Source organism: Arthrobotrys flagrans (genome assembly GCF_004000055.1).
Source record: "Arthrobotrys flagrans strain CBS H-5679 chromosome Unknown unitig_3, whole genome shotgun sequence".
Lineage (NCBI taxonomy): Eukaryota > Fungi > Ascomycota > Orbiliomycetes > Orbiliales > Orbiliaceae > Arthrobotrys > Arthrobotrys flagrans.
This window is the reverse complement of record NW_027137547.1, coordinates 5,189,278-5,199,906: the sequence shown is the minus strand read 5'-3', so window position 1 is coordinate 5,199,906 and position 10,629 is coordinate 5,189,278. Positions and strand designations below refer to the sequence as shown.

General features: G+C 45.4%; 2 protein-coding genes across 2 annotated transcripts; one reads left to right on the top strand and one right to left on the bottom strand.

The window, feature by feature from the left end:
* Positions 1 to 1,419: 1,419 nt before the first annotated feature.
* DFL_002893 (uncharacterized protein) lies at positions 1,420 to 2,249 on the top strand (the record flags this gene model as incomplete). The annotated part of the gene is made up of 2 exons (XM_067631745.1): positions 1,420 to 1,737; positions 1,824 to 2,249. 2 exons carry the CDS (start codon positions 1,420 to 1,422, stop codon positions 2,247 to 2,249), a joined length of 744 nt encoding a protein of 247 aa, XP_067494261.1.
* Positions 2,250 to 5,240: 2,991 nt separating this feature from the next.
* Positions 5,241 to 7,712, bottom strand: DFL_002892 (uncharacterized protein; the record flags this gene model as incomplete). The annotated part of the gene is made up of 5 exons (XM_067631744.1): positions 5,241 to 5,875; positions 5,930 to 6,738; positions 6,802 to 6,934; positions 7,005 to 7,565; positions 7,637 to 7,712. 5 exons carry the CDS (start codon positions 7,710 to 7,712, stop codon positions 5,241 to 5,243), a joined length of 2,214 nt encoding a protein of 737 aa, XP_067494260.1.
* Between the last annotated feature and the right edge of the window lie 2,917 nt (positions 7,713 to 10,629).

Genomic DNA, 10,629 nt, shown 5'->3' with positions numbered 1-10,629 from the left:
GGATGAATGCGATATCATGATATGAAGTATTCTTCTGTATAGCTACTCTGAACCCGTCTCTCAGGCCTCCCTTTTTTTTTTTGAAATATAAGCAGTATATATCCCTTTCTCCCTTCTCTCCCTATCCCACCGTACAGACATGATATCATAGTCATAGTTCGCATCTTTGCAATTGTTGACATATGAAAGCATCGTAGCGTGCGTGCCACCTTCTTTCCCGTCCCAAGGGGCTAGCTATGAACTAAAATACGTATTTGTCGATTGCTCTAAAGTTCACATGTAGAGAAGAAGCAAGTACTGTGAAAAGTTTCGCATTTGTACTCGGTGCAGTATACGGAACAGGACTGGCTCCGCTGATTCGTTTCAAGAAACGTGACCCCAGCCGTGACTTTCCAGCCCTAAAAATTCCTGCCTGCCTGCATCTTGCAGCCTGTATGTAAGTACGTGTACATTAACGTCCACAGGCAGGTGAAGGTAGGTAGGAAAGGGGGACAGACAAGAAATAAAGAAAGAAAGGTAGAAGAATAAGAAATATCCATTTCCAAGAGAATACCAATTCAACCATTACATCCAGAAGCATGCCCTGCCAGGTTTGGGTCCCTGGACCAATCAATTTCAAACCTGTCAAATGTTTAGTGCAGGGGAAAAAAAAAAAAAGTTGGTTCCCTCGATGCCCTGTTTCCTGTGTACCATGTACTGTCGTGCCCAGTCCTGTACGGTCTTGTCTTGTCCTGTACTGTATTGTCCTGTCCTGTCCATACGTACAGTTACATACACCACCCTCGCAGGAACGAACCACCGTCCTTGGTTTGGTTTGGTACCTGACAGGATACATGACATACATCCCAGCTTCGGCTGCTATGGATCCCGTCTCCATCGACCGACCAAAGCTAGGGGTAGGTCGTAGCAAGAACAATCGACCGGTTGGTGGTGGTGGCTGCATGCATACGTACATGGCCATGGCCAAAGATGGCACTTGCTTTCTTGTCAGGCCCACATGAGAAGTGAGAAGCGATGCAGCCAGATGCCGCGAGCAAACAATGGGCTAACTTGTAACTACCCTCTATTCATGATGATCATGAGCAATCAAGTTTGTCTTTTTCATTTCAAAGCCTATCACTAGCTAGTATCCGTTTCGTCGTCGTCATCGTCTGTGCCGTCTTGAAAGAGTGCTTACTACTTCAAGAGATCGTTAACGTTCATTGGAGGAGATCGTGAAGAGAGAAGGTGGCAGGGTGTGAGTGTGTGGTTTGTGATGTCGTCGCGCCCGCACGTTTCACAAAGTTTCCATCACGTCAACCTCGTTCTGCTCTGCTTCTCGCGTGTAATTACTTCCAACCTCACAACCCCAAGACATCTAACTCTCCCTCCCATAATCCCAATAACTATCATCATCTATAATCAACTAAGATAAACAAAATGCCCCCAAAACCATACGTCCCCACCAAATATACCAAAAAGCCATACATCAAGAAACCTTTCACAAAGCGTTCCTACAGTAACGATGACGACGAGGCTTCGTCTTCCAAGCGCTTCAAATCAAATACAGCCTCGTCCGGCTCTGCTTCTACTTCAAAGGCCCCGGATGGCGCTAGACACGTCGACGACGAAGGAAACTTCTACTGGGAGCTCGGCGGGAAATCTCGTCGCGTTACCGTTTCCGAATTCAAAGGAAACGTATTGGTCTCCGTGAGGGAATACTACGAGAAGGATGGGAAGTACCTTCCCGGCAAGAAGGTAAATTGCATACTACTACACTGTACCCCGGGGACTATACCTAATGCAAGACTTGTGCTAAATTATATTATCATTATGCGTGATAGGGAATTTCGATGAGTCTAGACCAGTTCAACCAACTCATCAGGGTCCTCCCGGCTCTCGAAGAAGCCATCGGCCAGAAATCTTCAGCTAGCGTCGTCAGACCCATCTATACCACATCTGCAAAGCACGACGCCCCTCAGGCGAAGTCAAAGCAAGAGATTGACAGCGAAGATGACAAGGAAGAGGAGGAAGAGGAGAACAAAATGGACCTCAACATTCAAAAGGAGGAGGAAGAGGAAGGGGAGGAGGAAGAAGAAAAGACCAGCGAAATCGCAAAAAAACCCTCCAAGAAATCCGCCGAGAAGTCCAAAGCCAAGGATCTCAAAAAACCCCTCGAGTCGAAGAAAAAGAAGGTTCCAGACAGCGAAGACGACGAAGATGACGAAGATGCCTTCGTCCAGGAAGAAGAAGACTCCGAGGAAGAATAAAGAATAGAAGAGGAAGAAGAGAAGAGGGGTGATTCAATCCCTCAATTTTTGGCCCCACCTCACCCCGCACGACCTACATACTTGACACGACTCACCGCATCATTTTATATACCCACAATTATCAAATATCATATTTTTCACACGCTCGGAGTTCACGGTTAGAAAAGTCTCAAAGGTTGTCATTTTTTTGTTCCCCTCACCCCTCCCGTTGCCTTTACCCCTCCGTTTATCATCATCCTGGTTTTGTTTTTGTTGAGCAGCAGCAAAGCAGCATACATATCATTGTAACCCTATCACATTTTTAATAGATGGTGTTCTATTTCGTTTCCTTGCCTTTGCCTTGCCTTTGCCTTAAACGAAGAAACTTTGTCCTAATCCCATTTAACTTCGCTGTCACTATCATTGGATGGACCGTATATCCCCTTGTTCTTTCTGTCTCTCGTCTACACTTATCATTCATGGCTTACCTTTTTTACCCTGTTATGTAATACGAAAGCAACAGGCAAGCACCAGCAGGGCAAGGATTCCCCGCCGGCGCCGGGCCGCTGTGTCAAAATTCCAATTGCTCGCAGAGCCCCTCCCTCACATTTCTAAACTAGTTAATCTCAAATAAATCCATACAACAAAATACATACCCGGGAAATATCGCGAATCAATTTATAGATACAAGCGCAAGGATACCAAGAAGTGGATACGAAACCTGGAAAACCCTCCTCACTCCGCGCCTCCACCACCCCCCTCTACACTCTAGCCATACGGATAACAGAAAAGTTTATGCTTTATACATGTAATGTAGGTATACGTGGTCGAACCTTTGATGTATGTTTCATCTTAAAGCGAGGTAGTATGTCTTACATACACACAACTGTGCATAGGTGTGTCTATAGGTCTACAGATTTTATCGGACCGTCTCGAACTTCTAGCTTCTAGCTTCTAGCTTCTCCCAGTGTGCTTTATTGAGGAATATCACGAGCCGCTATATTGCCAAAAATAACAGAAATTTCGGCGAATATTTGGGAATTCTTATAAACTAAGATTTTTTTTATAATATCATTATCACCTCGCCCTGAGCTCTTCGATATCGACCAATCAGTTGTATAAATTTTTTCATATCCCTCAATTGATTCCGCTTTTGCTGTAGAAGATGATAGAAAAGATGATAGATAGAAAAAAGACGACTTCGAAATTTGTATTGGTCATTACACTATCACGATTAGTATCAATAATGGTGCTAATGCTATGCTACATGGCGCAGAAAAGAAAGAACCCCTCCCTTCCTACCCCCCTCTTCCTCCTAGGCCTGCAGGGCCCACCGACTTTTTTGCGCAAAGGAAAAAAAGACACAAAGGATGATAATACAATAGAACAGAGTCTCAAGTGAAGCGAATTGTATGCATTGCATAATACAAAAAAAAAGTGAAAGTCCCAAAAATTCTCATATCATCATCAAAAAATTTTTTGAAAGTATAGTAATATAAAAAAGTCAAATCAAATCACTAAGCCCATTTCAAATCCTTACATCAGAGAATCATAGAAATAGAAGAAAAAGTATAATACGGTAATGCAAAAGTACGTAGGCTTTAAGGCAGCATTGCAGTCGCAGAAAAAATATGCAAGACATCAAAGCGATCGATGAATTCATCAAAGACAGACAGCGCAAAGGACATCAATAGCAATAGCCTTACAATGGAACAACCCGAATTATTGTATCAAATAAATGAATATAGTTGTGACGTGTTCTCTCTCCTATTTTTCCTCTGTCTCTCATGACCATTAAAGCGTGCGGGTCGGGGTTTTTATCGAATATGATTGAACATGTTCCATTCGAGATCGATTTCGATTCGATTCTTTTTTTTGTCGCTGTTGAGCGCACACACTAAGGACGTGAACGAGGGGGGGAACGGTAATACAGAAAGATGATTTGATCGGATGTTTTTGCAAATGAAGAAGATTCGTTAGAAATTTTTTTTGTTTTTGTAAAAAAAAAAAATTAGGGAAAAGGAGGTTGCGCTGGCACGGCCCGGATCATGCATGAAGAAAGGTAGGGGGGTCATGCCAGAGTATGGTAGTATAGTAGAGGAGAAAAAAGGCACAAGCATTTCATCATAAATGTGGAAAATCTAAATAGACAACAAGCATGTTTCGCTAAAACAGTTTTGCATATCGTATTGCGCATGATATTGAAAAAAAGATCATTGAGATGGCAGTGAAAGGAGCCAGCGGATTGAACATAATAATCGCCGCTCACTTTTTGCCCTTCGTGAGGTAAGAATATACTTAGAAACACAGCAAAAAAGCTAGTAGCTAAAAAACAGAAAAAGGAAAAAAAGAAAAAGACAACTAGCAAATAACAAGCAAGCACAGGTCATCATCATCATGGCGTTTCCACCTCTGCTTCCGGGGCATTGACATCGGAAGGAAAAGAATAGGAAGACGCAGGAGCAAGGGGGAGGGTAACAAAACACAAGGATTTCATACAATGCGAAGATATTTGCAAGAGCTGACGGTAAAAAGACAAACATCAACGGACTTTTCCGCTTCGTGGGCGGGGGGAGATTTGTGTAAGTATGCGTGAATAGCGAGTGACCTGTGGCGTGGGCTTTTTGGTATCATATCGAAGTAATCCCGAAATGGAAACCTGTCAAGAAACGCCTGTATGACAGAACAAAAGATATTAACAGTCAAGGAAATCAACTTCGAGGACAACGTTAAGCGTGTCATCGAGGTTCGTTAAAGGAAATGCAAGATAAAACTTTCGCTGCGTAAAAATCAAAAACTAAACCAAGACCGTTATTTCCCGTTTTTCCACCGAATATAAAAAAGAAAAACCATTAAGGAAAATGTTAATATATGTCATCTAAAACGTTGCGAATAGATGGTTGCGGATATGTATTAGGTTTGTAAAAAAGGAAATGGTCGTAAAAACATGTCGCCATGACATTCTATCAAGATCGAGACTTGACAAGGAGCGGAGAGAGAGAGAGACGGATCTCATCTTCGACGTTGTTGGACTCCAGTGGGGATTGCAGTCCGTCGAGGGATGTTGTTGGTGACGTTGAAGGTGCTGGCTGGGGATGGCATTCCGCCAGTCCTTCTCCTCTTGATACCCATGCCATCGGGATCAGCGCTGTCTCCAGCACGGCTCGATGGGCGAGATGGACCGTCATCGTCATCACGACCACGCTTGGTACCAGCTAAGGAACCAGGCATGCTCGAAGTTTGCTCTCCGTAGCTGCCAGACATTGGCACAATTCCTGACTGAACTTGATAAGAACTGTTAGTGGAGTGTCCCTCCGAAGTCCGGTCGCCATTGGAGGTGTAGGAGTCGTAGCGAGTGAGGTGAGGAGAAGTGGTGTATGTCGAGCTAGAATTCCAGTGACTAGTGGCATCTGGAGCGCGAGCGCCAGGAGTATCAACAGTGCGAGGGACAGCGACACTTGAAGCATCGTAGGTGGATCGTGGAACTTCAGTACCGTTGATTGCTGAGCCACCATTAATTTCTGGCGAGTGCTGGGTGGCATGGTCACTTGGGAGGATCGTCGAGGAGGGATAATACGACCCACGGGAGGCATTGTAGCCTTGGAGGTTGTTATCGTGGGTGTATTCTTCTTCGTGGTCGGCTTCTTCTTCGCCATGTTCAGCACTATTGCCGCCATCATGACTAAGAGAGGATGATTCACCTAAGTTGGTAATTCTGCCATCATTTTGGCTAGAAGATGGACGAGACGATGCTGTCGTCTGTCCTGGCCTTTGCGTCTGTGGCGGGCCCATATCTGTAGCTGTTCTACCATTGGCGAGATATTGTGATTGTTGCCCAACGCCTTGATAACGACTGATGCTAGGTTGTGAGTTGACGTTGCGATAAGCGTCGGGGTATCCGCCGGAAGAAGAGGAGTAAGACTGAATTTGGCCACCACCTGGTGGAGTCGTCGCAGGAGTTGCAGGCATCGATCTGCTCGAAGCCATAGTAGCAGTGTCAATTGCCAATGGCTGATTAGTAGATACCAAATTTGAAGATTGCCAGAACTGCGAATCAGTACTTGGCATCATGATGCTGGAGGCGCTGGATGGTGGGGTTGGGAAAGTCATGCTACGTTCCATGCTTGGGCGGTGAGTCTGGAGGGGATGAGAAGGCACAAGAGCAGAGCTAGTTTGGTTAGCCATTGTCGTCGCCGAACTGCCTACGGACGCTGGAGATATCAGGCTATCAGTGGAGCGTCTTTGTGGGGTTGGCGCATTTGGAGCACCAGATGGCTGCCCTGCAGAAGCAGAACCCGGTCCCTGTGTGGGCAAAGATGGATTACCCAGAGAAGGTGGAACTGCGGTCCATGGGTTACCCTCTCTTCTAGCGGCACTGATCACAGCGGATGTCCTAGTATGGTTTGCTGGATGGTACAGCAAAGAACCAATGTTATGCACAAACAATGGATACAGAAGTTCAGTAATCTTCTCCTTGTTAGCGAAGTCCAAGGCACGTTGGAATGGAATCCTGTATTTATCAAATTAGTACGGGTTTCAATTTTTAACACCGCCACAATTTCGAAAAACTTACCAAACTCCCTTAAGGTGCATTGGACCAATTTTAACAACATGCCTGACCTTCTCGGACTTAAGAATGCCATCTCGTCGACCACGGGTCATACCCGCCACGTTGAGCAGCTTAGTTCCATTGATCATGTGATTATCTGTGGTTGTGCAAAGTTTAGTTTAGCATGTTATCCTTCCCAGAGCGTGCAGTTTCTATTGACGACCTACCCTCTCGGCGTGCGACACAAACACCCTTCGCCTCCACTTGGAAGCACAGGCTACCCTCATCTTCCCAAAGGGTGGCAGTAACTCTCGGCTTAGCTCCAGGTGGGCAAACCTGACCAGTGGTATCTGGAGTTGAAGGGTAGATGGCCTTGTTGTATGTATCCAACATATTCGACTCGTTTCGGGAGCTGACGAGTGGGCCTGCGCCTGGAGTCATAACACCTCGGAACGGCCCTTGTGTTGGTGCACTGGAGGACAATGTGGATGGCATGCTCGATGTCGGATACTGAAACTGGCCGTATGCACTCTGGCTGGTATGCTGCGGCTCGTAGGGAGGCGGCATATGCGAAGAGCTATACGATAGGCCGCCAGCGGATGTAGGAGTATGTCCGCTAGCTGCAGGCTGCGGCTGCGAATAACTCTGGTGGCTATATGAATCCATACCGATATATTGAGGTGGGACAGAAGTGTCGTGAGAATAATAGGGTTGTGTGGAAGCAAGCCCTGTGGATGGCACTGAGTGCGCCGAATAATGTGACCCAGATGGTTGCGTGGTAGAATAAGCTGTTGGAAACCGAATATTAGCCAAAGAGTAAGTCTAAATTGTAGTGGTTTAGCTAGATATCAAAACTTACCGCTCACTGATACAGGGGCAGACTGTGAGCTGTGACCTGGGACAGGAAGGACTGGGACCTTACTGCTCGCAGACATTGATGTCTTGGTCGGTGGAAGCCGAAACTTTCGTTAAAGAGCAAAGAGAGAAAAGGAGGGTGTCAAGCTAGATATTCTAGTCTTTGACACTTGGGAATTAGGTGTTCGAGAGCCTGTAGGTAAGGCAAAAACACGTATTTGCTGCGGCCACAAAGGATACTCTGAAAACCTCAAAGGATCGAATATTCCATAGACCGAGTATTGAGTTTGGGGAGTTCGTTGAAACGGGAGGAAATTGGGTCGTGTGAAGCTCTAAGTCGGTGAAAGAGCAATGTATCTCGGTCGTCTCAAGTTCTAAATGCCTTGATACTGATCCGTAAGGGAGATATAAAGGAATATAAAAGCACTGAAAAAAGTCCGTCACAAAACCCGCAATGCAAGGGGGCAAAATAAAAATATGGAATCGCTCGCTTGCTAAAATAAAAAAAAAAGTATATAAAAAAGATCGAGCAAAAAAACGGAAAGAGATTTCTAAGATACTGCGGATGGCAAGTTTTAGGTGGATGAACTAGCTTTCGAAAAATGCGAAAGACCAAGGGAAAGTTCCCACCGGTCGATATTTTACAGAATCCGCAAGGCCTTGTCGAGTCCCTGTGAGATTTTAGTCGTAGAAGTCTGTTGAAAACGGTGAATCGTTCAACAGAGGGCTAGCGTTGGGTTTTTACTGGGAGATAGACAACTTGCCAGTTGCCGGGTTCTGTCTTACAGATACAAGTCAGCGAATTTAGACATTCAAAGCCAGTATATTGGAATCCCGATTCACAAAGATGTATAAACGACCGGGATGGGGTGGCTGGGTAAAGCTGCCCTGGCCCGTCATATGCCATGCTTCGTAGAGTGCATTCCAATCTAAGATAGAAAGGGAGATAAACTTACCGTATCTTCTCGTTTCCTTCGTGTATCGTTAAAAGAAAAATATGAACCAGGGTATAACAGAATCCGTAATCCTTTGATCGTAAAGATGGAAACCCGAAAAAAATGGACAATTGCGCTAAAAATAAATAAAATATATGTTTTCCGGCAAATAAGGATGATTAATATATGGAAATATCGAAGTCCGCTAGAAAGCAAAACGCTACAGTCGCTCAGAAACGAAAGGCTTGTTTTTCGATCCAGATATTCTGACACGTCGATGCGAGCTAATTCCAGGTATTTGTACCGCAAGTCTTCTGAACCGAAGTTAATCGGTATGCCAGGGTTAGGAAGCTGGTGACAAAGTCGTTGTTGTGCAAGGTAGAGAACGCGGGTCGCCGAGTTCCCAAGATACAACTGTTCTTCCTAAAGGTGGGTTTGCGGTAAGGAACCGAGACTAGACAGGTCGGCTCTTTAGACAAAGAACAGCACGTTGTCCCCAACAGCTATTCTAGCCAATTATCAGTAAAAGACGGATATCTAGATATCTAAATTGGTAAGAAACAAGTTTAACATGTTAGCTTCCAGCTGCATGCAACGCGCTAGGGTCCAGGCTTGCCCTCAAGCGTAAGCCCAAGAAAGCAGAAAGAGATAATAATAAAAACGCACATACCCGCCGGGAAGTCAAAATTCAAACAGGGCAGCTGGATTTGACAACAGATTTGTCTGCCCCGAGTGAATCGCGATGGGTATCAAATGGTGGTGAGAGAAGAAAGAGAGTGCGAAGGGCCAGGGAAAACTTTCAGCGCATAAAACGGCCGAGTGGTTCCGAACGTTTGCGGTGGTTGGAATCCGGGTGGGAAAAAAACACTACAACAGCTTGGGCTGAATATCGTTGGACAAGGCGCAAGCGTGAGCCACAGCTATTATGCACGGACGAACAGACGACCACAAGTTTACAGGAGAGGGCGAAGTGTCGCTGAACGGATGGACAGAGATGAGGGGAGGATAAAGGTTTGATTAGAAGAGGGAAGAAAGAAAAAAAAAATTAAGATGGCGGGGAGGGGAAGATGCAGTAAAAGACAAAGCAAGAGGAAAGGACCGCAAGTCAGCTAGCTCAAGAGTAACTGGTTTGTTGGAAAAGTACAGCTGGGGTGAATCTACAGGGATGATTTGTCCAAGAGGTAACCACGATGTATAAAAGAAAAGAAAAGAAAAGGAGTACAGACAGAGAGAAAAGGAAACAACTGTTAATCGAACAAGTGAGAGGGAAAGGCGAATGGGGCTTTCCGTCGTCGACTTGACGATAGTCCCTATCAGTGGAGTATGATGGAGGTTGAAGGGAGAAAGTGATGATGATGGCTCGTCAAAAGAGAAAAAGAGGAAAGGTTCAAAAAGCTGCGGCATGCATGCCGTAAAATAAAAAAAACCACACAGCACGCACAAGTTGGAGGGGCCTTTCCCATACAGGCGCAAGGAAACCTCTGGATAATACAATTTAGTATTAGGTTGCGGGTGGTGGTGGGAGGGTGGAGAGGGTGTGGGAGGTTTCTTATTCAATCAATCAATTCTAACTGGACTTTTGCCTGGACTTACAATTGAGATATGATATGTAATTGTATACACTGGACTATACTGTATGTAATAATGTATGTAAGTACGGGCGTGCTTGTCGCTTCGGCCCACGAGAGAGGAGCCTGAGGCGGGTATATGTGAGTACTTGTGGTCGTGTTCAAATTCAAGAACCAGACAACAGACAGACACAGACCAGATCAGATCAGACCAGACCAGACCAGAACCACAGAGAAGAGCAGGAGGAGAAGGAGGGGTCCTTTGGGGAGGGAGGAGTAGGTAGGGAAGGGAGGATCAATTAAGGGTCGGGTGCTAGCAATATGTATGTAAGTGTGTATGCAGTACGTCCGCTCGTCTATGTATGTCTGTATGTAGGATAGTGTTAGCTGCCCGCTTCCCATTCGGTGATTCGGACTGCTTCTTGGTATTTTGCTTCTTTACTGATGGGGTGCTGATGCTAGCTAGCTTGGTTTAGAGCTGCCAACAGAATGAA